Genomic DNA, 27440 nt, shown 5'->3' on the forward strand with positions numbered 1-27440 from the left:
TTTTGTTCTATGGTGGTGGGGGTTGGGGAGGCTGAAAAAATTCAAAGATGATAATTCATGCAAAACAACACAAAATGAAAACCCCACAGCAGAGTTAAGGTGGTAAAGCCAATACTGTTTTAGGAGAAAAGAGGAAGAAGGCAACAAACCAACACCTGCCTGCTATCTGGTATATCGCTCAAGGTGACAACAGCTGGGCACCAAGCAACTATTCTTTCTTTTGTTAGCCATGAAGCTGCTCACTGTGGCTAGTCTGAGCTGGTTCAGAACACATGCATATATGCTCCTAATACACACTAACCACTTAATAAGCAAATCTGTACACATCTCCAAGGGCCCCATGCAAAGACATTCCCAAAGAGAGATCAGTCACAAAAGTGCAACATTACTTCAGGATTTTACCAAAATAGACCCTGCTGCCTCCTAAATTGCCAACTGCCTCTCAAAAATTTGCTGGAAAAGGGATATTATGACAAGAATTCATCGTCAGAGGGAAGGACAAAAGAGCTACTTTTCCTAGTCATTAGTACAATGTGCCTTGTTAATTAGGTATCTATATAAATTAGAAAAAGTGCTTTACTTGCATGCTTCAATAAAATGAATACTGAGTGTAGTAGTGTTATGTTAGATCTGTACAGATATAAATTTTTTGCAGCTATATAAAAGAGTCTATGTATAAGATGGGCTTTTGCCATTTTAAACATGATTTTTTATACTTAAAAAAAATAAAGATCAAACTATACGTGATTTGTAATGTAGCTGATTATTACGCCAATAATTTTGGTCTTCAACACACTTTTTATTCATCAGGAACAGGTGGGGAATATCCTAAGGATTGAAAAGTAACATGTGCACTTTAGCACTATTGAGATGTATTTCTGATGCACTGACAAATACTGGGGCAAACAGAAAGTATGCAAAATCCTATTTGTCTGACTAGATAGAGGCAACAGTGTCTTGAAAAGGGCAAAATTGTGCTTCTGTGAGAACTGACTTTACTGAACTCTAAGCTGGGATGAGCTTATAGAGACTTCAGGGAAGGCAAGTAGCATGGCAGTAACAAGTAGTTAACACTGTCTGAGTAGAAAACGGACACAGAGCCAACTGAAAGCTGAGTGAGGCTGGCAGCAAGTCATCACAGTTCTGACTGGGATTAGGCAGCTTGCACTACTGCAAACAAAGCAATGACCTCAACTGCAGGAAGAGGCAGACAAGGCTGAAGACAATGAAAGAAGGAGGGAGGAACCAAAACACTGCTGGAAAAATGACTTTAAACAATCTAGATGATGCTCAATGGACCTATAAAAAAAAAACCCCACACAGCTATGTATTATTTCAGATCAACTAAATGAAGGTCAATTCCTGTTTTACAGCATTATTTTTTTATACAAAAATCAAATCTTCATTTATACTGCAAGTATTCTGGACCTGTTATATTAAATTTTTCTCATTCAAACAAAATTTTTAAAAAGCAATGAAACATCAAAGCACATCAGGTCTAAGAATTCGAGCTGTCACAGCACTTGATCCATCCTGGAAATGAGGGTTTCCATGAGAAGCACATTTACTGAAGGAAGAACCAGACAACTTTCAGAATTGGAGGTTGGCAGGTGAATCAGTACAAACAGAAACAGAATTTCTTAAAAGAATTTAGTTGCCTATGAGCGCTTAACAAAGAACATATCAAAAGTCAAGCTGAATTAGCTAACAGATTTTGTTCTGGTGGAAGTAAAGGAGGTGAGACAATGGGACCAGCGATATTCTTAGAAATATATTACTCAAAAATCTTCAGAATAGACTACAAACCTAAACATTAAAAAAAAAAAAAAAAATCACAGGTACTTCCTGTAAGAAACTTACTGGAAATGTAAAGGAAAAAACAAGAAAGTATCAACATTCAAATCACTGATTGAAATGCTAATATTGCTAACTGATGATGTATGATATTGCACCTTCTTTTTGGAAACAGTAAGTTGGAGATTAAAAAAAAATTTTTTTTCACAACAGAATCAAAAAATCAGGTTCATGGAGTGAGAAATCTGTTACACTTTTTTTCTTAAGTGACCCACTTGGGACCACCAACAAAGAGAAGGTGACAGCTGCCTGAAGCAAAGGAAGAAGGCTTTTCTCATTCCATTCACTGGGAGGGAAGGGATGGAGTATTCAATGCTTATCATTGATGCACCCTTAGCAATCAGTGTGCAACAGCAAACACAAGGGAAAAAACCAGTGTACAGTACTAGTGCTGTTTAAATAACACACCAGATTATACATTGCAGCATAATTAAAACTACACACACATTCTTGGTACATGCTGGTATATAGGATCTCATACACACGTTAGCTACCATGCCCTCACACAAGTAGTTGCGCATTCTCTCTCACACACAGATACATTTATCATCAACAGTCATACGCTGCATTCATTTCCACTCACAGTTTCTGAAGGCTCTATATAAGGTAGATTGCTATATCATCTGGAGCTACCACTTTTTATAAAAGCACATGCTAAAAGATCACGTCCACTGTAATCTTGCAGCAACACTCGGAATGATCACACAAAAACCAGGGAATGTTAGTGCACACACAAAATTAAGCTAAAGAAAAAGTCTTTGGAGTTCCAATCACACGGTTAGTATAACAATCCCATAATTGTGAAGACTAATTGTAAGCTTTTATAGTTGATTAAGTCACACAGTGCAAAGAAAGGTCCATTGACCCTTTTGGTAAAGGGAGGGCTGGAAGCCACACAGATTAAGTTCAATGGATAGTCCGTATATACATGTGATGAGGAACACCCAAACTAAAATTGTGCTCTTAGGTTGGTCATTCTGAATCCCGATGCACTTCTGAAGCATCAGCTCGGCAGATTGGGCAAGTACGATTTGCCTAAAATACAAAAGAGAAAATATGTCTAAACTGTGATTTTACAATGTAACACGTTAAACACAATGAGCTATTTTTATTTCCCATAGTTTTTACATTATTAATTCCTTTAAAAAGATGCAAAGCAATCATTTCATCTCTTTAAAAAAAAATACACTACAGGGGCACCTGGGTGGCTCAGTGGGTTAAAGCCTCTGCCTTCGGCTCAGGTCATGATCTCAGGGTCCTGGGATCGAGCCCTGCATCGGGCTCTCTGCTCAGCAGGGAGCCTGCCTCCCCCCTCTCTCTGCCTGCCTCTCTGCCTACTTGTGATCTCTGCCAAATAAATAAATAAAATATAAAAAAAAAAATACACTACAGGGGTGCCTGGGTGGCTCAGCCGTTAAGCATCTGCCTTCAGCTCAGGTCATGATCCCAGAGTCCTGGGATCGAGCCCCGCATCAGGCTCCCTGCTCAGCAGGAAGCCTGCTTCTCCTTCTTCCACTCCCCCTGTTTGTGTTACCTCTCTGTCAAATAAATAAATAAAATCTTAAAAAAAAAAACAAAACAAAAAGAACCTACAAACTCAAAGACTTAGTAGTCGATGAATTACTGTTTTTAATTATGTCTGTTTCAACATATAGACAAGATTACCTATCACCAGTTCAGACAGACTTAGTAACTAGCTTAAAATGCCCTCTCAACACATGGCACCACTGTTCTTTGAGTTGCCAAAGCCACAAAACTAAGTATCACCTGCTCTCTTTCTAAAACACTTTATTCACCCAATACTCCCGTCTGTACGTTATAATAGCTCTCGAATCAGTTCTCTTCTTTTCATCCAATTGCCAGTATTCCTTCTCTGTCTAGCTCAGAACATCACCATTCCTTCTCAAAGTCTCTCAGAAATCTCTCTCCTTTTCCATTCTCCAAATGGTGGTCAGTCATCTTCCTAAAACACAATCTCAGTCATAGGCTTCCACATCACTTCCAGGATCAAGTCCACACTCCTTCACACACATTGTGACTTCACAATAAGCCGGTCACTGGCCCTATCTTTGAATTATCTCTTCTCTTGCCACTCTTGAAATCAGCCATATACGATCTGCTATTTTCTTATCAATCTCCGTTCTACACTGCAGGGCCATGCACATATAATACTTTTTTAAAAAGTTAACAATCTTTGCCTTCTGGATTCGGCTTGAGCTAAAGTGGGCACCCTTACTCTGTGCTCATACAGAGGACTAATTCTGTTTTAACTCATCTGTCTTCCTCACCAAACTGTGACCTTATCTAAATCACTGGTCTTATCTCCTAATCAGAATACTCTTAAAAAAACAATAAAGTTGACCCTTTTAAAATTATTTTACTGCATCATATTTTTATTCTACCAGTACAAAATACGGAATTTGTGTCCTTTGTTTCTGTAGGTTTTTCATACCTACAGAACAGAAAAATGATCAGGATTAAATATAAGCACTAGTGGGGGCCCCTGGGTGACTCAGTGGGTTGAGCCTCTGCCTTCGGCTCAGGTCATGATCTCAGGGTCCTGGGATCGAGCCCCGCATTGGGCTCTCTGCCTAGCAGTGAGCCTGCTTTCTCCCACCCCTGCCTGCCTCTCTGCCTACTTGTGATCTCTGTCAAATAAATAAATAAAATCTTTAAAAAATAAATAAATAAAATAAAAGCACTAATGGTTCATTTCCCATGTAAATTTCTAACAAAGGAAGTCCCTTCTAAACTCTTAGATGAAACTGGCCCAACAAGTTCAGAATTCATCCCTATATATACCACTAGAAAGGATATACTGATGATTAAAGACAAATAACCTATTTTTAAGGTTTGCACAATTACTCCCACATTGATGACTCTAGTTAATTTTTACTGGCCTTTTCTATTTGCAGACATCACTGAAAATTTTGTCTCCTTATCCATCCTCCACCAGAACAAGGGACTTACTTTACATAAAACTGTGGTCAACAAAAAAGAAAATTCAATGTTATTCTCTTCACAGATGCCATCACTTTACCTTAAGCCATTTGTCGACACACTTGGCATGGAACTCGTGGTTACAGGGTAAAACTCTAAGTAGCTGCCTTGACTCAAAATCACACATGCATACTACACACCTAAAAAAAAGCAAAAAAGATCACTTAACCATAAATCCAAGTGGTTTTATATTTTATTATGACTAATGAAACCTAGAAAAACCATTTATCATCTCACTTTTCAAACTGTCATTTAAATTTCAAGACAAAATAATTTATCAATATCCTGAAAAAATCATGATATTAAGACATTTAGAATGTTTCACTTTATGGAGAGATCATCAAGAAAACTGGTTAAACATCCAAGCTTGTCTTAATACTGAAGACACTAATAATATTCAACAAATGGTATTGAAACAATCAGACATCCATATACAAAAGAATGAAGTTGGACCCCTACCTCACATGATATACAAAAATTAACTGAAAAGTAAACAAAGGCCTAAATTAAGAGCTGAAAATTATTAAACTGCCAAAAGAAAACATAGGGGTAAATCTTCATGACCTTGGAATAAGCAATGGTTTAGCAGAAACAACACCAAAGCACAAGAAACAAAAAAAGTAGATAAATCGAACATTTAAAAAAATTGTGCTTCAAAAGATACCATCAAGAAAGTGCAAAGACAACTTACAAAATGGGAGGTATTTTTGAAAATCGTATCTTATAAGGGAACAACTTGTATGTATAACATATAAATAACCTCTACAACTCAATAATAAAAATACAACAATTTAAAAATGGACAAAGGATGTTAACAGACATTTCTCCAAAGAAAATAAATACACAGGTGGCCAATAAGCATACTAAAATAGTCCAACATCATTAGCCATATAGGAAATGGAGGTACACTTAGTAAGATACCACCTCACTCCCATTAGGACAGCTAGAATCAAAACAGAATAGTAATAAGCACTGGAGAGGATATGGAGAAACTTTACATATTGCCGGTGGGAATGTAAAATTGTGTATCAACTTTGGAAAAAATTGTAAGTTCTCAAAAGGTTAAACAAAGACATCTGTCTCGCTCAGTCAGAAGAGCACGTGACTCTTGATCTCAGGGTTCTAAGTTTGAGTCCCATGTTCGGTGTAGAGACTATTTAAATAAATGAATAAATAAAAACTTTTTAAAAAAGGTTAAACAAAGCTACCATATGATCTATTAGATACCCAAGAGGAATGAAAACATATCCACAGAAAAATTCTGTACACAAATGTTCACAGCAGTATTATTAATACTAGTCAAAACATGAAAACAACCCAAAAGTCCCATCAACTGAGGAAGAGGATAAGCAATATTTGGTGTTATCCTTACGACAGAATATTATTTGGCCATAAAAAGGCATGAAGTACTGATACAAGCAAAATAATGGACCTTGAACACATTATGCTAAGTTAAAGAAGCCATACATAAAAGAGCATGTATTGTATGATCTCATTAATGTGAAATGTCCAGGACAGGCAGAGCTGCAGAGATAAAAAAGTAAATTAGTGGGAAGCTATGCTGGAATAGATAGGATTGGGGAAAAATGGAAAGTGGCTGCTAGTAGGTAAGGGGTTTCTTTTTGGCGTGGAGAAATGGTGTACATTTGAATTTGAAGACTGCAAATTTGAAGGTCACAAAACTCTATGAATATATTAAAAACCACTGATTGCATATTTTGCACGTGAATTGTATCTCCATAAAGTTGTCCTTAAAGATACTATAATAAGGAGAATATTTATGTAAAAACCTCAACCTTTACATGTATAAGCTCTTCAATCTCATATAAAATATTTTGAAGTTAGAAATAGAAACCATAAAATTTCTAGGCAACCTAAAAATCTAGAACAGGACTGTCGAACAGAACTGTTAGAGACAGAAATGTTCTACATCTTCTAACAACAGACTCATTAGTGAGTGCAATAAAGAAACTTAACTTTTTATTTAATTTAAACAGCCTCACATGACTACTGGCTAACTTACAGAATAGGACAGGCCTGGAGTATGCAATAGAGACTATTTATCTTTATCAAGTTATCTTTGACTCTCAAGCTTTTATTTTATAAAGGTAGAAAAGGAAATTTCCGAGTGATGTCAGAAAAATGTACTTACAAAGTCTGTTCTGACTGGTGATTGTTAGGATTGAACCGGTAAGAAGGAAGCTGTTCAATATCTGCTTTAGTCAGTCCTCGAGGCTTAGCCTCTCCCAGTCGCTCTGCCAGGTTTAGTAGGGCCTAGAAAGGGAAATAGGAGCCAATTTTCATCTCTCTTTGAGCCACCCAGGCATCCCAAAATATTTTTCTTATGTTGGGATGGTATCACTGTTTTTTCCACTGATGGGTACATGATCTATCTATTCAACAAGGAGCTGTCCTCTTCAGCAACATGACTTATGACTTAATTTTAGTATACAATACCTAAAGGATAACCAACTCCTTTGCACGAAACTGACATCATCAGTGTAGAAACGAAACCAGGAAATTATTACACAGCCCCTTTCTCTCTCTAGAAATCTGGAACTGGAGTCCAAAGGACAGTGCAGTGTGATTATATAAGATAGAAGGAAAATGACATAAGAGCATTTTGAAAACTACAGAAGAATATAGTATTTGGCCTGATCTCTTCCACGTGTGTTTAAAAACAAAACAAAACAAACAAACAAAAAACAACAACACACCAAAGGTGCTTTAAGATTGTATGTGTATGTTTGTCTCTTCCCTGTCCCTAGGTTCTATTCACATTGTATAGAGACCAAGTAAAGCTGGGGTGAGAAAGGTTTAACTAGTATTTAAAAAAAAAAAAAAGTCACATTGTCACTTACAATCAACAATACAAAGTTGCCTTCCAACCCCTAAACTGCACCTCCCATTCGTAACCTCAAGTAATATATTATTTTATATATTATATATAAAATTATATAAGTATGTGAAATATAAGCTACTTGACCTGCTATTGCCTTCTTCATGAACTACTGCGATCTTTTTTGCAGAGCATCTTCTTTTGCAAGCCCCCTGTGCACACCCGACACTACCACAAACTATTTGGCAATCAAGTCCTGCTGATTCTAGTGTTAAGTCTCTCAAATTAAACCACATTTAAAAACTTTAAGAATAAAGAAAAAAGTCTCTCAAGATCTACTCTTTTATATTTGCAGTTCCCATAGTTCAGAATGCATGGTTCTGTAATTTACCCAACCTATTTAGTAAGTTTTCCTCCCACTAATGTCTAACCATTCCCATCTATTCCTTTATGCTACTAGCAGTTTTGACTCTTAAAGGTAGAATCTGATGCCATCAGAACCAAAACATTTAGCAGCTCCTTCCTCCCAACAGTGAAAATTATGTCTCTAGCAGGGCACACATACTCAACAGCCAGCTGAGATTTTCAATCAAATCTCTATTTTCTCCTTTTCACTTAAGCCACCAACTTTATGTCATGCCTCAAGAATATCCAGCACTTCCCTACCTCAATCTCATGTATGAAGCTGCTTTTATTCCATCCGTTAGGAACCAACTCAAACACCTGTGCTTCCAAAAAATCTTTTCACACCAAATCACAATTCACTGTTTCCCACTTACATTCTCTCAAAGGCATTTTATGTAACTCTAATATAGCACCAAGCCTATCTTATTATCATAGGTGTGTGGTACGTGTAGAAATATCCCAAGGATGCTGACCACTTTTTTGATATATTCATGTTGTGAAACATACAAAGGACTTATCAAATGCATGTTTAATTAGGTGAATGAGTAGAATACTTCTTATGCATATAACTCTACCCAAACAAACTCAGTTTACCTACTAACCTCGTAATTTTCTACTTCTCCATCTTCCACGTCCAATTCAAAGCTGAAAGTTGGGCCCACTGCAGGTGGCACTGGAAGCATTGATCTGCAGTGAAAACAACCAACACTAATATTGATACACTGGTACACTACTTCAATGAATAGGATGGGAAGAACAAGGTTAATGCTAGAAGAATAAAGAATGGTCAGTGTTAATCAGTGGCAACCCTTTAAAGGACTTTACTAGCAATAAAACTGACATTAAAAAAATACAACTCACAATAGCATAAAAAACATGAAATATTAGGGATTATAATTTAATAAAACACGTGCAAGACCTATATAATTAAAAACTAAAAATACTACAACCAGGAAGATTTTTTTAAATTAACAAATAGAGAAATATACTGTTAAGCAGACTAGAAGATACCAATTCTCTTCCAAAATTGATCTATAAATTTAATGCAACCCCTACCAAAATCCCAGCAAACTATATTTTAGTAGAAACCGATTTGCTGATTTTAAACTTTACATGGATCACTTAAGACTTCACATAATTTTAAGAGCCAAGTTCTGATACTATCTGATTTTTAAGACTTCTAATATAGCTACAATTATCAAAAAAGTGTGGTATAGGAGCATTGCCCTCTGTATAAAAACATTTCCTAGTCTTCTTAGAAGGTAATTATAGACTTGAGACTGAATTCTGGCCAGTGGAAACTAGGCAGGAAGGCAGAGAGATCCATTTTCATTTTTGCTAGTTGGAGTGTAGATATAATGGCTAGAACCCGAGGAGCCATCTTCAATCATGTAGAGAAAGCCATAAAATTTTGAACATGGTAGAACCATTCCTTAATTATTGGGCTAACAATCCCTGAACCGCCCACTTCTGAACTTCACTCAGTGAGAGACAAATTAAAAACTATCATGTGTAACACTTGGGCATCTGTTACAAACTTAATCCTAACAGTATTTCTAAGGCACAGAAATAAATCCCAATGTCCTGGGATCAAGCCCCACAATGAGCTCCCTACTTGGTGTGGAGTCTGCTTCTCCCTATTCCTCTGCCCCTCCCTGCTACATGCACATGCACATGCGGGCGCGCACGCTCTCTCTCAAATAAATAATAAAATCTTAATTTAAAAAGCTGGAAATTCAAAGGTAGCTAGTGATGACAGCTGTAAGAGAGGCAAAATTGTAAACTTTTCTACTTTTTGATTTTTTTTTAAAATCTTCTGACCTATTTTCTGGCTCACAAATTTCTTCCTCTCCCACTTCTCCCTTGTTCTTGGTTCTTCTCTTTATTCCACCCTTACACAGTCTCCCAGTCCAATCCCTTAACATTAAATAAAAACAAATCTCTAACACACCCTAAATCGTGTATCACACAGAAGATATTCATAAAAGGAGGAGAATGTCAAGGCTATCAAAATTCAGAATTCACTAAAATGAGAAAAACAGAACTTACAACACATATGGTAGTAAGCTGGGATGATAGGGGGGAGGTGGTATTGGCTGCTGGGATCGATATCTACTACGTCCTGTGAGCCTCCGAGGCATAAATGGAGGATAAGGCTGTAGGGGGAAAAAAGTTAAAACAATTTAAGATCACCCTACCTTTTTAACTATTTATTTTGCCTAATAGTCTCTCTTCTTAAAAAACCTACAAAATTTCTTAGTATTTAAGTAAGTAACATTTGGTATTTATTAAATGTTAGCATAAATACAACTAGTTTAAAACATACACTTAAGGGGCGTCTGGGTGGCTCAGTGGGTTAAAGCCTCTGCCTTCAGCTCAAGTCATGATCTCAAGGTCCTGGGATTAAGCCCCGCATGGGGGGGGGGGTGTCTCTGCTCAGCAGGGAGCCTGCTTCTCCCTCTCTCTCTGCCTACTTGTGATCTCTGTGTCAAATAAATAAATAAAATCTTAAAAAAAACAACAACCATACACTTAAGTATATTCCTTAGTGACTGGGGCACCTGGGTGGCTCAGTCAGTTGGGCATCTGACTTGATTTTGGCTCAGGTAATGATTTCAGGGTGATGGGATCGAGTCCCGCACCAGGCTCTGAGCTTAGCATGGAATCTGCTTGCCCCTCTCCCTCACCACCCACTTTCTCTTCCTCTTTAGATATAAATAAAATCTTAAAAAAAAAAATACACTTAGGTGTAGTTTTAAATACAATTTTCCAACTAAACGCTTTCAAGAATACATTTAAAGTTCTAAACAGGCAGAGTTATATAGAAACAGAACTCAAAACAAGTTATCAGAGCAAGTAATAGATTAATAACATGACTGAAAACTTACTACTCCAAAGGACACCTCCTGATGCAAAGGATCATGGGTTAGGAACTGCAAAGGAGCTGATGGAGGTAATGTTGGGGGATGGGCCGATGGAGGATAAGTAAAACCTCCTACTGGAAGATGTTCACCTAAGAGTTCCACTTCATTTTCTATCCTTTGCAGAGGCTGAGGGAGGAAAAGAGCAAACTAATATATTAATATACTACCAGTGTTTAGACATACTATGTTTCATAATAATAAAAATTAACCTCCCCCAAACACCTTTAAGGTCATTTATTTCTTGATGTTTATACCAATCTAAATTTATACATGTGGACATACAGACTACAGTAAAATCTCTGAAACATGTTGTTAAAACATTTCCAATAAACATTTTACTATTTGAAATGTCTCATAAAAAGGAGATGGAAAGTAATTATATAGAAGTTAAAATTCCTTTTTAGTCATAATACACTGACCTCACAAAATCTTCAGACACTTCAGACATCTTTAACATATGAAACTGAGCATGTGTATATTTATAAATCAGAACCAGGGCTAAATGGGTGGGATCATATAGAGCAGACATGATGCTGTATTAGAAGACTTATGGGCTTCAGTATTAGACTCTTGTTGTTGTCACTAATGAGCCATGTGACTTTTATATAAATAACTTCATATGAACCTCATACTATCTAGAGGACTAAAAGGTTCACTGCCTACTTCAAAAGCATGCTATGAACACTGAGACAATGTAGGAAAGCAAAGCACATAGTATGTTTCTTCTTGACAATAGCTTTACTGAGATATAATTCACATACTATAAAAAAAAAAAATCACCCTGCTAAGGGGTACAATTCAATAGATTTAAGTAGATTCACCGGAGTTGTATGACCTTCATCACTATCTAATTCCATGGCACTTTCATCCCTCCACCCCCCAACCTGTGCTCATTAGGAGTCCACTACCCCATTTTCCCAGTCCTCCCCAATCCTTGGACAATTGCCAATCTACCTTCCATTTCTACAGATTTGCCTATCCTGGAACATTTCATATGTTTGTGTCATTTGTGTCTGGCTTCTTTCACTTAGCATAATGTTTTCAAGGCTCATCCATTTTGTAGTTTGTGTATCAGTACTTCACTCCTTTTTATAGTTAAAAAAGATTCACTGCATCAGTTGATGGACATTTGAACTCTTTCCACCTTTTGATGTTAGGAGTAATGCTACTATGAACACTTATGTACATATTTTTGCGTATCTGATTCCTTTAGGAACACGTATTCTTCAATGTTAGTCCAACTTCCTCTGCAGTTAGACAATTATCAACACATTATTCACTATTCAAACAAAATTCCACTTTAGTTTGGGAGCTTATATACGCTGAGAGAAATCCCAACCGCTGACACCATGACAACACAAGTGAACCTGAGCTGCTGTGATCTGGCTATGTGACTGGACCTTTTAAAGGATACCAAACTCAAACGTAAGTGATGGCAAAATTTTGTTTTAACCTTGAATTATCAGGTACTGGAAGCTAAGAACATCCTGCCCAATCCTGCCATGATTCTAATAAAGACTTTCTTATAGAAGTAGTTATACCTTTCTGGATAAGCCAAACTTTTGTCCTAATTGGCTTCTATAGCTGTCAGAGGAGCATCCAGGTTAAGTTCTCCTCTACCTGAGACCCCGCACGGTGCATAAATCCTGGGTAAAGGATGGTTAAGGTTCCTCTAGGATACATGGTCAAGTTCCTTTCACAGGACTTAAAATCTTTTCCCCTAATCATTCCATATGTTCTCTTTCCCATTCACCCTGAATGCCTGATAGTTCAGATGGTTAACTTGGCCTGTCCAAAAAACATCTGGGCCTCCTTCCTGTGCCCTCCCTTCCACTGCTGCAACCCCTCAAACCCCAACCCCTCAAAAGAATATGCCTCTCAGCTAAATTCCAGTCCCAAGACAAAATTAACTGTATTTTAACAGATGACCTCATCTTTTCGTCAGAATATAGAAGAAAATTGGGACTTCAAAAAACCCCAGAAAACAAAGAAATTTACATTACTTGCCTAAATGAAAGTAATTATTATAGCAAGTATAAATAAACTATTTTATAATACTTTCATTTTCCACCATTTCAGAAATACATAAAAGGAAAAAACAGAACTGAATTTTTCTTCAGATTTACTTCCAGAAGGATTGCAGACATGAAGGAACAATTTTAAATTATACAAGAGACATATAAAAGAACTAGAAAAACTTAAGCAACCAAGATAATTTTAGGTAAACATGTTTATATTAATTTATTTATCTGTGAATTCCCTAATTCTTTTAAGAACCAGAAGAATGCCTAAATTATAGTTTTTAAGTGGTAACAAATAACAGCTATCAAATTAATCTGCCTCTTAGGTCTATACATTCTCTGAAAATAAAAGACATAAGAGTAGATACCTACCGATCGTGACTGCTGTGTTTGGAAAGGGACAAACTGGCCAGGTGGTGGCAAATGAGGAGGATGATGGGGAGAAAGGTGGGGAGGATGTAAAAGAAATGGGTCACTAGAAATAAGGGGTGGGAATGCGGCATATGGTACTGGTAAGTGCTGAACTGAACATGCTTGAAGCATCTGTAAAAGAAACCATTATTTGTTGTTTATTAATATAAAACTAGTAATAATATATTCTTAAAAACCTATACATTGAGATTGAAATGTCATTGCCATATCCCGCTCAAAATCATACCAAAATGTCTTAATGACCTACACTGACAATGAAACTATAGCGTATTTTTGCATTTATCAGTAAAATACTAGTAATTATTCTGTATTTTATATAGTTCTGGCACATAAGTCAAAACACCTAACTTCCTCTCTAGCTTTTTGATACCTATGAAATGGAGTGAAAAATGTTGCACAGAAGAGGAAGCTCCTTTCTACTTGACTGAATAACCAGATATTACTGCTTTCCTGTCCAAGAACCTATCCTTTTCAATGTTACAGAAATTTTCTTATTTATGGAATTTTGATATTTACTAAGAGCCCAACCCATAGCTAAGTCCCTTATGTTATGTCTCTCAATATTTTAGTCTGCTAATTTAGCACACTGATCCCATAATCCATTACTGAGAAATCAAGGTTGGGATAAATTAATAAATTAAAACTAGAGTTGGTATTTCTGTGTTCCTTTTAATCTCATATTCAAATAAAGATATTAGGATTATATTTAGTTTCAGGAAAGTGCTTTACTTTGAAAACCTTAGTCAGACAAGTCATTTAAATTCTCTGGATTTCAGTGACCTCATTTGTGAAATAAGGAGGTTAGACTGGGGGTTAGTGGATTAAAGGATAAAACATGAGCTTAAGAGGCAGAAGGAAGTGGGGTGTGAATCACTGCTCTCTCATACTAATTGTCTCTGTGACATTAAGTCATTTTCAATTTCATCATCTAGAAAATGGGGATACCATTGTTACCACGGGCTTCCTACAGTGAGAAATAAGTAAGACCAAGCACTCAAAGTGCTTGTAAAATCTAGTAAGTGCTGAGGCTATTACTGTTGATCACTAAAGTCTCTGACACTAACTTCCTAAGTAGTTTAATATCCCATGTTAGTACCCTAAATCCAACCTTTATCAAGGTTTAATTATAAACAGTGCTGATACATGCTTTCTCTTCAGGATATTCAAATATGTGTAATTTAATTTGAAAATACACCAAGTTTTAAAGCTAACTTTACTAAATCGTTATTTTAAGTATGCTTTGAGACTCCTGTTGCAATAAAATTGCATTTTTTATTTGAAAATGAAAAGCTTTTTCCAAAGAGCAGTCTCTTTAATTCTGTTTGCTTACACTTAGCCATTCTAAGGGGATTGCAGACTTACTGGAGGAGGCACACTACAGACAGGGAGGTGCTGTCCACTGAAAACCACAGAGCATCCTGGGACCTGTTGTGTACTGCAAGCAGGGATGTGCTGGCCTGTGCAGAGTGGGATCCCATGTGGTGCCACTGTTGTTACTGTGTAAGAAACAGGGACAGTGCCCTGATGGAGCTAGTAGGAAAGAAAAATGCAACCTTAGAACTTCAGGTGTTTGAATAAGAAATCAACTATTAAAAATTAAAATCTAGGCCTTTATGGATTCCTCTCTTAGCTACACAGAATTTCACAATGCACTTCTCCAAAGGCTTCAACCAGAATATTCTTTATCATTGTACAGGACAGCTGACTGTTTCAAGAATAATATATAAAACCCACAGAACTGAGACAAAACTTGACCCTCAAAAAGACTTGAAAAGTCCAGGAGAATAATGAACTGCTGTATTAACTCTTCTCGTCTGCTTTATAGAGAAAACTTTTCTGAGGAAACTTTGAAACATGAAAGCTGTATCGTCTAATACCTAGCCACATCCAACAGGCAATCTTTTTAAAAATTTAAATCCAACTAGTACAACACGTGAAGGAGAATTTAAAAGGTTAAATAATTTCCTTTTCTCTTGGCCAGTCTGATTCCTATCCTACCTGAGACAAACAATGTTAATAATATATAACCCTTCAACATCTTTTTTCCATGGGCATATCAATATATACAGATTATCCACAAATTGTTACGTTAATTTTTTTCCCTTAACATAAATGAGATATAGCTTGCAAATTACTTTCTTCAATTAATACTGTAGATATGTCTTGAAGGGAGTTAAAGTCAATTCATTCTTTTTGATACAAGCCAGACATTTCAAGTACACCCACTTAACACAGTTTTCTATCACTGATACACTAATGGGATATTCAAGTTGTTTTCACTCTTTCACCACTGTAAACACAACTGTAAAAAAAGATCACTGAATACATATCCATACATACTAGTAGTTTCATTTATTTCAGAGGGATTCTGGGTAAAAGGGTGAATTTTACAGTATCGTAAATGGCTGGGTAAGCCACAATCCTAACAGTAACAATAGGAACCATTTCCCAGCATCTCCACTCAAAGTAGATGTACTTGTGTCACAATTGTGCTTACCTACCTGAAGAATGGGAAAAAAAAAACAAACAAAAACAAACCACACAACAAAAAATAGTATTAACATGCTTGTTTTAAATTTGCATTTCTCTGATTAGAGAAGGTGAGTATCTTATAACAGGTTTATTTTTTTATTTTTAAAGATTTTATTTATTTATTTGACAGAGAGATCACAAGTAGGCAGAAACTGCAGGCAGAAAGAGGTGGGGGAAGCAGGCTCCCTGCCGAGCAGAGAGCCGGATGCGGATTTTGGGATTGAGCTCAATCCCAAAACCGTGAGATCATGACCTGAGCTGAAGGCAGAGGCTTAACCCACTGAGCTACCCAGGTGCCCCTTATGACAGGTTTATTAACCATTCAGAGTTCCTTTTCTGTAAACTATCCTTTGTTCCCTGACCATTTTCTATCAGGTTTTCGGTCACATTCATTTAGAGCTTAATTAGAGATAAAAATCTATTGCTTGTCATTCTAACAAAACTATTTTCCCAGTCTTGTATCTTTTCATTAACCTTTTAATGATACTGAATACAAATTTATAGTTCTTGATGAGGTTATACATATATATATATTCCTAAACTTTCTAATACTTTTATTTTTTACATTTATCTCTAACTAAAATCTATTTTTATTTACAGTGTGAAGTAGGATTCTAATTTTTTCTTGCAACACTTGTTCCACTTATTAAGATACACTTTTCTCTTCTAAATGAAAATAAACAGCATATTTCTCCACTCAGTAAGTTCCCACTTATATTTTGAGCCAAATCCATGCTGCTTTAGTTATCTTTTTTTAAAGACTTCATTCATTTATTCGACAGAGAGAGAAATCACAAGTAGGCAGAGAGGCAGAGAGAGAGGAAGCAGGCTCCCCGCTGAGCAGAGAGCCCGATGCGGGGCTCAATCCCAGGACCCTGGGATCATGACCTGAGCCGAAAGCAGAGGCTTACCCCACTGGGCCACCCAGGCACCCCTGCTTTACTTATCTTATTAGAAATTAGTATCTAGCGGGGGGGACTGGGTGGCTCAGTGGGTTAAGCCTCTGCTTTCGGCTCAGGTCATGATCCCAGGGTCCTGGGATTGAGCCCCGCATCGGGCTCTCTGCTCAGCGGGGAGCCTGCTTCCTCTCTCTCTGCCTGCCTCTCTGCCTACTTGTGATCTCTGTCAAATAAATGAAAAGTTAAAAAAAAAAAAAAGTCTTTAAATAAAAAAAAAAAAAGAAATTAGTATCTAGGAAGACGAATTGGGTACCCAATTGTCCCAGCACTATTAATTAAAAATTCTGTCTTCTTGGGCGCCTGGGTGGCTCAGTGGGTTAAGCCGCTGCCTTCGGCTCAGGTCATGATCTCGGGGTCCTGGGATCGAGTCCCGCATCGGGCTCTCTGCTCAGCAGGGAGCCTGCTTCCCTCTCTCTCTCTCTGCCTGCCTCTCTGTCTACTTGTGATCTCTCTCTGTCAAATAAATAAATAAAAAATTTAAAAAAAAAAAAAAAAAAAAAAAAAATTCTGTCTTCTTCCAACTCATCTGAAGCCATATATCATTAAAGTTTCCATAAATGTGTGGGTTTATTTCTGGGCTTTATGTTCTATTTCATTAGCCCATTTAATTATTCTGGCATTAGAATCACTTGGGTTACAACAGGTTGCTGAGTCCCATACCCAGAGTTTCTGATTTAGTAAGTCTAGTGTATAGTCTGAGAACCTGCATTCCTAACAAATGTGTAGATGATGCTGCTGTTGCTGGCCAGATGATCTAGCACATACTCTGAGAACTACTTGGTCTTAGCAACTAGACCCGAGCACTCGTCAGCCAACTATTTCTTAAAGAGTCAGAAAGTATTTTAGGCTTGTGGGCATCTTGATCTCTGCAAAAGGCATCCATAGATGATAAATAAGAAAGCATAGTTGCATTCCAGTAAAACTCTACAGAAACAGTCAGCAGTAGCCTGCTTTCCCCTACCCTAAGATAATTCCAGGCCCTTAATAAAATGCCACAGAAATGACAGAATCAGCTTTTCAAGTTACACCTAAAACTTCCTGGAAATTTACTTGAGATTCTGCTATTTCTACATATTCCAAATGTCAGTTTTGACAACGGGCAGTTTTTACAAAAAGGTTTACAAGACAAACCTTCAGTATTTAGATAGGTTTACTGCCTTAACAAAGTGTTACAATCTTCTACATAAATCTTGGGCATCTTTTATTAAGATTGCTTCATAATTTCCTCCATATTATTTTGATTTTTCAATGATACTTTTTCATTTGAACATTACAGAAAATTTCAAACACACTCAACAGTAGTATAATGAGCCCACATATTCATTATGTAGCCTCCAAAACCATTAAACCACAGCCAATCCATTTCCATCAACTTCTCCTTTTCCTGTATTTTGTTGAAGCAAATCCCAGGAACCCATCCTTTAATAAATATTTTACTATGTATTTCTGGAAGACACAAACACTTAACCACAAGAGCATTTTCAAACTCCCTTAAGAGAAAGGTCCTTGGGGCACCTCGGTGGCTCAGTGGGTTAAGCCTCTGCCTTTGGCTCAGGTCACAATCTCAGGGTCCTGGGATCTAGTCCCGCATCGGGGTCTCTGCTTAGCAGGGAGCTTGCTTCCCCCTCTCTGCCTGCCTTTCTACTTGTGATCTCTCTGTCAAATAAATAAAAATCTTTTAAAAAGAAAAAAAAAAAGAGAGAGAAAAAGATCCTTAGAAATAATATTGTTCAAAATTCCAATGCATCAGTATCAAATTTTTAATCAGAATCCAAAATAGTTTACATATTACAATTAACTGGAATATCTCTAAGTTTGTTAACTGCCACTTGCATCTCCCCTCATCACCATGGCTTACCTGTTGAAAAAAATCTTGGTTGTTTGGTGTAAATATATCTTTGAAAAGTATTTTTTATTATGTTTGATTCTGGTATAGAAAAATACAACTGGGGGCGCCTGGGTGGCTCAGTGGGTTAAGCCGCTGCCTTCGGCTCAGGTCATGATCTCAGGGTCCTGGGATCGAGTCCCGTATCGGGCTCTCTGCTTGGCAGGGAGCCTGCTTCTCTCTCTCTCTCTCTCTCTGCCTGCCTCTCTGTCTACTTGTGATCTCTCTCTGTCAAATAAATAAATAAAATCTTTTAAAATAAAAAATAAAAAAAATAAAAAAAAAGAAAAATACAACTGATTGTTTATAGGTGTTTTGGTAACCAATCTGTTCAATTCTTAATTCTACTAGCTTATCTAAGATGCTTTGGGCTTTTCTATGCATATGATCATTTCATCTGCAAATACTGATGGGTGTTATTTATTCTTTTCTTGTTCTCAAACTCTTTTTCTTTCCTTTGTCCTGGCTTATCCTCCATAACAATATTGGAAACAATTCATTTCCATTTCTATGGATTTAACCTATTCTAGACATTTCATATAAATGTGGCCTTCTATGACTGACTTTCTTTACTTAGCATGTTTTCAAGGTTAATCCAAGTAGTGCAGCTTGAATTAGTACTTCACTCCACCTTTTAGTGAATTATTATTTCACTGTATGGATATACCATATCTATTCATGAAGTGATCAATATAAGTTAGACACATCTATACATTTAATCTGCATATGGGCCCCATATTAAATTCTTTAAAACTAGAGTTTGTGTTTTCTTCTACAATTACATAGTGAGGAGAAAAATACAATTATTTCTTTCACTGTTTTATACCTTTAACTACATTATCTTATTCCATTTGGTATAACTTTTAATGTAACATTAAATAAAAATGGACAGCAAACATCTCTAGTTGCTGATTCATCTCTGGCCAATTAGGATACTTGCTGTTAATTTTACTTATTATATTTAAGTAATTTCCTTTTGGTTCTTTCTTATTAATTTTTGTTAAATTTTAACTGACTTCATCTTCTGATAAAAATCATTATTTTCTCCTATTATTTGTTGATGTACTATGAATATTTTCGTACTACGCTATCCTCTTATTTGGAATAAACCTTTATTATTATTCTTGATATGCTGCTAGGTATTTCTAAACATCTATTTAGAAAATCCTTTGTATTTTAGAGTTTTCTATTGTTCTTTGGGGATTACTATCTTTACTTTTGATATTAAAATTACATGGGTTTCATAAAATAATTAGAAAAAAAATTGGTTTTTTGGTTTTAAGAAAAGCCTGAAATCATTTGTATATTATTACATGAGCGTTCCTTACAAACTAGAAAAATCATCTGTGAAGCCATCTTATCACTGTGTCCCTTCAATGGTAAAATTCTAAGTAGCTTTTACACTTATGTGGTAATTCAAATTTCTATTATTGTTGGGTCAATTTTTGGACCTTCATATTTTTTTTGCATTTTTAAAAAATTAATTTTTTATTAACATACAATGTATTATTAGCCCCAGGGGTACAGGTCTGTGAATCGCCAGTTTTACACACTTCACAGCACTCACCATAGCACATACCTTCCCCAATGTCCATAACCCCACTACCCTCTCCCTATCCCACCCCCACAACCCTCAGTTTGTTTTGTGAGATTAAGAGTCTCTTACAGTTTGTCTCCCTCCCGATCCCATCTTGTTTCATTTATTCTTTTCCTACCCCAACCCCGCCATGTTGCATCTCAACTTCCTCATATCAGGGAGATCATATGATAATTGTCTTTCTCTGACTTATTTCGCTAAGCATAAAACCCTCTAGGAACTTCGTATTTTCTTTCTGTCCCCTCAGTTATACACAGAATTTCATTATAATAGCTAACAGCAAAATAATAATTGAGTGCTTACCATTTGTTACTAGTTTAAGTGCTCAGAATAGATTAACTCTTAGTTCTCCCAACAACCCTTATGAAATAGGTGTTTTCATTTTACAATTGAAGAAAATTCTTTGAATATTTCTTATGTGTATGGATATAGGTCTTTTTTTTTTTTTTTAATCATTCCTACTTCCTTTATATATTTGGTTCTTTTCACCTTAACCAAGCTCACAAGGCGCTAGTTATTCTTACCAATTTTTCAAAGCACCAGGATTGGGATTTGTGCTGCTTCTTTTTAAATAAATTTCTATATTGTTAATTTCAATTATATTTCCTGGTAATTTGTTCTTTTCATTCCTTTTGGTAATTTTTTCCCTAATTACTCAAGCAATTAGTTCATTTATTTTCTATTTTTAAAATAAATAATGAAGGTTTATAAAATTTTCTCAGACAACAGCTTTAGGCATATCTGACTTTGATGGTATTTCCTTTAATTTTCCTCAATTATAATCTTGCCTCAAACATTTCAGTGTCATTTTAAAAATTACTTTTCAAGTTATGATTTATAATTTTATCAGATTATGACCACAAAGAATGTGGTCTAGAGAATTTTTTCTTTTTAGAACTTCTTACTGTATGATCAATTTTTTGAAGTGTTTCTTTAACTAGGATAGAACATGTCTGACAGAAGATGGTGCCTGGTAGAAATCATATTTTCTTTCAATTGTCAATATACAGTGTTTTCATTGTTTCCTATCATCTACTGCAGATGAAAAAAATGAATGCCAGTTCGAGTTTCCTTCCTTTTCTATCTACAAACTTGAAAGACGAATTTTTCCTTATCCTTAAAATTCAGCAACTTTACTGCTGACTTCAGAAACTCCATAAGAAATCCAAACAATTCTGGTCTTGATTCTCAGGCTCTGTCTGACAAGCCCTCTTCTCAAATAGTCCCTCAGCTCCTGGCAGGAACAAAGGGAATAAGCCATCTACCTGTCATCCCTTTGGAGACCCATGGATACCTACCAACAAAGATGTACTCAACTGTCGTGCCTACTGAATTATCCAGAACAGGAAGGGAGAGGGAAACAGAAATGTGTATTCAAACCACCAACTTTCTGTTTTCTCCTATTAATCTTGTTATCAGTGATTTCCAACCAATACATGAAACCATTCTGAGCTTTCATGACCTTGCTCCTAATTTTCTAAAGTTCAACTTTCTTTCAAGCTATGTAGAATTTAAAAAGAATGAACTTACCTAAAACAGCTTCAGTTTAGGAAAAATTGCTTCCTTTTAGGTAAAATTAAAAGAAATTTACAATGAAAAACCACCTCAACAAACTGCCACCAATCTTTAGCATCTGTATTTTCTGGACATTCTGTTACTATACCTGATCATGTATGTCAACCATTACTGCATTTTGCTGGGGTGGATGAGCAGCAGGGTGTAACAGACGGGGAGATACATTCGGAGGGTGGAAGGCTCGAGGTTCCTCTATTGCTTGCTGCTGTGCATAAGGGAGATGGTGATAGTTTTCATCTTGACTAATGGAATTATGTCGAGACAGACGATCCCTTCTTCCTCTCTGGCGCCTGACAGGAGGACTATAATATATCAAATGTCAAGAAAGTCATTATTAATATTTACTGTTGTGATCCATAAAGATTCTGTGTTGTCTCTCTTTGCAATACATCAGTTTATGCTAAGGCAAAAGCCTGAGTATTAAATAATTGCTCTGGTTCCCCATCAGCTCTAAAACCAAATTTAAACAACTTTTTAAAAAAAAAATTACAAAATTAGTATTCAGCTCTGCAAATATATTAGAAATCAATAGCCCACTACTGGTCCTTTTTTTTGTTTGTTTAATTATATGAAACTGCCTTCTGTAAAGGCAAAAGTAGTCGAATATCAGCAATTTCACATGGCTTAACCCATTATTTTGCTCTCTTTATGTTATAAACATATAAATTTTAAGTGTATATCTTACCAATATTCCATGTATGTCTAATGGCCACTTCATGTTTAGTCTATCTAGCTAAGATATATAAGATATACAGAAATACATAGTTCCTCAAATTGGTAGTTGCCAGAGGGAAGCGAGATAGGGAGAGCAAAATAAGTGAAGGGGGCATGAGAGGTATAGGCTTCTAGTTACAGAATGAATAAGTCATGGGATGAAAGGTACAGCATAGGGAATATAGTCAATGGCAGTGTAATAATATTATATGGTGATAGATGGTAGCTACACTTATGATGAGCATAGTGTAACATATCTGTCAAATCATTATGCTGTACATCTGAAACATTGTGTCAATTATACTTCAGTTTAAAAAAAAATCGAGGTGAAAGAGTTCCTACATACTCAAAATGAGACTTTTTCAATATCAAGTAGAAAAGACATAACTGAAGAACATTTGTTTACAACTGCAAATATAATAGTAACTCAGTAAATGCTAGAAATGGAAATCATTGAGATATCGTCAGCATAAATATTCCTATAATATACAGAATTTTAAAAGACTGGTTATGAAGGAAACCACTTTTACTCCCCCTACACCTTAGTCATCTATGTAGTTTAACACAAATTTTGTCAAGTTGTTATTGTGAGTAGATTTCCATTCTCTACAATTCCACAATTCATCTCCACTGCTTTTTATAATGGCTCAGCACTAGTGCAATTCAAAAAAGCAGCCTCATTCAAATGTACTCTACAGGGACACCTGGATGGCTCAGTGGGTTAAGTGGCTGCCTTCAGCTCTGGTCATGACCCCCCGAGCATCAGGTCCCTGCGAGATGGGCAGGCTGTTTCTCCCTCTCCACTGCTTGTGCCCTCTCAAGCTCTTTCTCTCAAATAAAATCTTTAAAATAAACAAACAAAGGGGCACCTGGGACACCAGGATCATGACCTGAGCCAAAGGCGGCTGCTTAACCAACCGCCTTCAGCTCAGGTCATGATCCTGGCATAAGGTTCCTCCCTGCTCAGCAGGGAGTCTGCTTCTCCCTCTGCCCCCTGCCCCTCGCATTCTCTCTCATTCTCTCTCAAATAAATAAAAACTTTTAAATAAACAAACAAACAAAATGTACTCTACACTGGGCAAAAGAGGCCAAAGAGTCCCATTCCAGACACAGCTGCACACATCAGGTCACCTCTCTACCTCTAAATCTGCTTCTTCTCATTCCCAACTCCCCAGTCTTAAAGAGAACAACAACATTCCTCTTTGACATTAACTCTTCAATAGTGCTCCTGATAAACACCCCAGGTTCTTGTTTCATTAACTGCCTCCAATAACTTCAATATTTCTTTTTGCAAAATGTACTTATCTTTACTTCAAAATCTACATACTGTATTTCACTGAATTTATGATGTCATCCACCCTAGTACTCACTTTTTTAAATGTTTTGAGATAATTTTAGTATAGTTTTTTGCATATCCTTTGCCCAGCTTTCCTTTATCCTAGTATCTTCCATAACCATGGAAAAATTACTAAAATTAATAAACCTTGGTATTGTACTATTAATTAAACAGAGCATATTTCAGATTTCACTAGTTTTTCCAACTATGCCCCCTCACTGCTGAAAATCCAATACAGGATCTCATTATTGCATACAGCTGTCATATCTCCTCTTTAATTTTTTTAGGGGAGGTGGGGAGGAGCAGAGGGAGAGGGAGATAATCTTAAGCAGGCTCCATGCCTGACACAGAGTTTGATGCAGGGCTCTATCTCACAACCCTGAGGTTCATGACCTGAGCCCGAAACCAGGAGTCAGATGCTTAACCGACCCAGCCCCCCAGGCACCCCTGTATCTGTACAAATATTTTAAAGGACTGTTGTATGGGGGTGCCTGGCTAGCTCAGTCAGTGGAGCGTGCAACTCTTGATCTCAGGTTATGAGTCTGAGCTGGCTGTAGAGGTTACTTAAAATTAAATCTTAAAAATAAATATATAAAAGACTTGGGGCGCCTGGGTGGTTCAGTGGGTTAGGCCTCTGCCTTCAGCTCAGGTCATGATCTCAGCGTCCTGGGATCGAGTCCCGCATTGGGCTCTCTATATTTTGTTCCTTTTATTTTTGGTGTATCATTTGCCACAAGACTGTTCTGTCCTTTTACCTGCCTTTTGTTAGACTGAGTTTCCTATATGTGTTGTTAATCTGTTTTTTTTACAGAAGCTATACATTCCTTATTTCTATTCTCCTAGTGATGACCCTTAATTTTTAAATATATACTTTCACTTTTCAAAAAACAACACCTAGATCTACTCAGCATTCCTGATAGGCAGAAAGTAAACTCTTCTCTGCTCTATTCCCAACTCATGTGCAGATCTTTTCTGAATTTCTTTTTCTTTTTTAAACAACAGGCCTTTACTCAGACTTAATAGTATGTCTTTTTCATTTCCTTTGCTAACCAATGGTCTTAAATCCTAGTTCTTGAACTCACTCTTCTACTTCTGGAAGAGAGTACAATTTTTAACAATTCTTTCAGGGAGGATTTCTTGCAGTCAATTCGGTTTCTTAATATTTGAAATGCAATTATATTTTGGCTTTATACTTAAGTGATAAATCAGCTGGCAGAACTCAAAGTTTCTGTCTCGGAATATTTGTGAATTTTTATTATTCTTGGTGTATGTTCTGCAAGTTCACCAAAATCTTGTTCAACACTCAGTGTTTCTTAAATTCTGAGAAATGGTTTTGCATTATTTCCTTAAAAAGGTCCCTCAGGTCCATCAACAGATGAATGGCTAAGGAAGATGTCTCTCTCTCTCTCTCACACACACACACAAACACACACACACAGGAATACTATCTAGCCATCAAAAGAAATGAAATCTTGCCATTTGCAATGACATGGATGGAACTAGAGGGTATTACACAGAGCAAAATAAGTCAATCGGAGAAAGACAATTATCATATGATCTCTCTGATATGAGGAATTTAAGAGGCAGGGTGAGGCGTTGTGGGGCGCAGGGAAGGAAAAAGCGAAACAAGATGGGATCGGGAGGGAGACAAACCGTATGAGACTATTAATCTCACAAAACAAACAGGGCTGCTGAGGGGTCGGGGGGGTTGAGATAGGGTGGCTGGGTTACGGACATTGGGGAGGGTATGTGCTGGATCAGTGCTGTGAAATGTGTAAGCCTGATGATTCACAGGCCTGTACTCCTGGGGCAAATAATACATTATATGTTAATAAAAATAATAAATGAATGAGTGAAAAAATGAAGGAATGTTTTCTGAGATGTAAAGAAAAAAAAAGGTCCCTTCAAGGTGCCTGCTTAAGCAACTGTCTTTAGCTCAGGTCATGATCCCAGGGTCCTGGGATCGAGTCCCACATCGGACTTTCCCTGCTCTGTGGGGAACCTGTTTCTCCCTTTCCCTCTGCTTGCCACTCCCCTTGCTTGTGCTGTCAAATAAATAAAATCTTAAAAGGAAAAAAAAAAAGGTCAACTGTCTCCGTGTGAAAATATTAGACATACTTAAAACCGATGGCTCTGTCTCTATATTTAAACATTTTTATCCACACTTTTCATTTTGCCTTTTACACTGTATCTGGGAAAATTTCTCCACTTGATCTTCCAGAAACTAGGACAACTTTTCTGCACATTTCCTGATTTCTAAATTTTTCTTTAGTCAGGTTTCTAGTTGACTTTCATGAATATCCTCTTGCATCTCTCTCATGTTATACTTACTCAAAAATTGTCTGTTCTATTAACTGTTAAAGTTGTTTTAGAGTTTAGTGTCCTTCTTTCACTTTGTGCGCTCATCTTTGTATCTTAAATTCTATTAGACTGCTGCTGAATATTGTATCTGCTTGCATAGCCTTCTTCTGGGAGGCAATCTGGCAGCTAAGCCTATAGCCAGCCTATAATAATGTACCTAATGGAGAATGAGGTTAAGGAATAACACACACTGCTGAGCAGAATAAGCCTGTAAGTCAGTTTTTCTAGGTAAGTGCTTCCTCCTGTCCTCCCCACTCTGTGTTTCCATGAGCTTAGAGCATGATGCTTCTCTTCAATTTAACAACCCATAACTAGTTACTACTACCATCTGGAAATAGACACTTCTGACATTCCCCTTCTGATCAAAAGCTTATCTATGACCCAGCAATTGTGTTCCTAAGCTTACACGCTAGTGAAATGTTTCCACGTGTATACCAGAACTGTTCTTAATAACAGAATAGAATAGAACCTTAATAAAGGTTCTTAATAATACTCTATATAATACTAAGAAACTGAGCATACCCATTATTCAATAGATGGATAAATAATGGGGTATCAATATAATGTAAGATTATACCAAGTAAAAATAAATGAACTACTGCTGTCCACATTAAAAATAGAATGTTTGAGAGGTGCCTGGGTAGCTCAGTTGGTTAAGCCTCTGCCTTCAACTCAGGTCATGATCTCAGGGTCCTGCAATCGAGCCCCGCATCAGGCTCTCTGCTCAATGGAGAACCTGCTTCTCTCTCTCTCTCTCTCTCTGCCTGCTGCTCTGCCTACTTATGATCTCTGTCAAATTAATAAATGAAATCTTAAAATAGAATACTTGATAAAGTCAAAGAAGAATACATTTAAATGAAAGTAAAGCCAGCAAAACCTAAAATCATGTTGTTTTAAAATACATTCCTAGGTATTAAAAAATATTAAAAATGGAATGATGTCAATCACAGAACAGGGTTTATCCTCTAGGAAGGATGAACAGGGGCTTCTGAATTATTAACAATGT

The 27440-nt window shown here is 36.7% G+C and overlaps 1 protein-coding gene across 12 annotated transcripts in view; it reads right to left on the minus strand.

Moving 5' to 3' along the window:
• Positions 1 to 1991: 1991 nt before the first annotated feature.
• RNF38 (ring finger protein 38) overlaps positions 1992 to 27440 on the minus strand; it is a 123847-nt gene continuing 98398 nt past the window's right edge. For all 12 annotated transcript variants that reach the window (XM_032860589.1, XM_032860588.1, XM_032860587.1 and 9 more), the window contains 9 exons: positions 22112 to 22325; positions 14838 to 15005; positions 13416 to 13586; positions 10987 to 11148; positions 10148 to 10254; positions 8701 to 8785; positions 7007 to 7128; positions 4895 to 4994; positions 1992 to 2889 (listed from right to left, as the gene is read on the minus strand). In XM_032860589.1, coding sequence (XP_032716480.1) covers positions 2827 to 2889; positions 4895 to 4994; positions 7007 to 7128; positions 8701 to 8785; positions 10148 to 10254; positions 10987 to 11148; positions 13416 to 13586; positions 14838 to 15005; positions 22112 to 22325 — 1192 coding nt within the window. In that variant the 3' untranslated portion in view covers positions 1992 to 2826. The remainder of the gene's footprint in view (positions 2890 to 4894; positions 4995 to 7006; positions 7129 to 8700; positions 8786 to 10147; positions 10255 to 10986; positions 11149 to 13415; positions 13587 to 14837; positions 15006 to 22111; positions 22326 to 27440) is intronic.

This window comes from Lontra canadensis, unplaced genomic scaffold (assembly GCF_010015895.1).
Source record: "Lontra canadensis isolate GAN:19392208 unplaced genomic scaffold, GSC_riverotter_1.0 scaffold19, whole genome shotgun sequence".
Classification (NCBI taxonomy): domain Eukaryota; kingdom Metazoa; phylum Chordata; class Mammalia; order Carnivora; family Mustelidae; genus Lontra; species Lontra canadensis.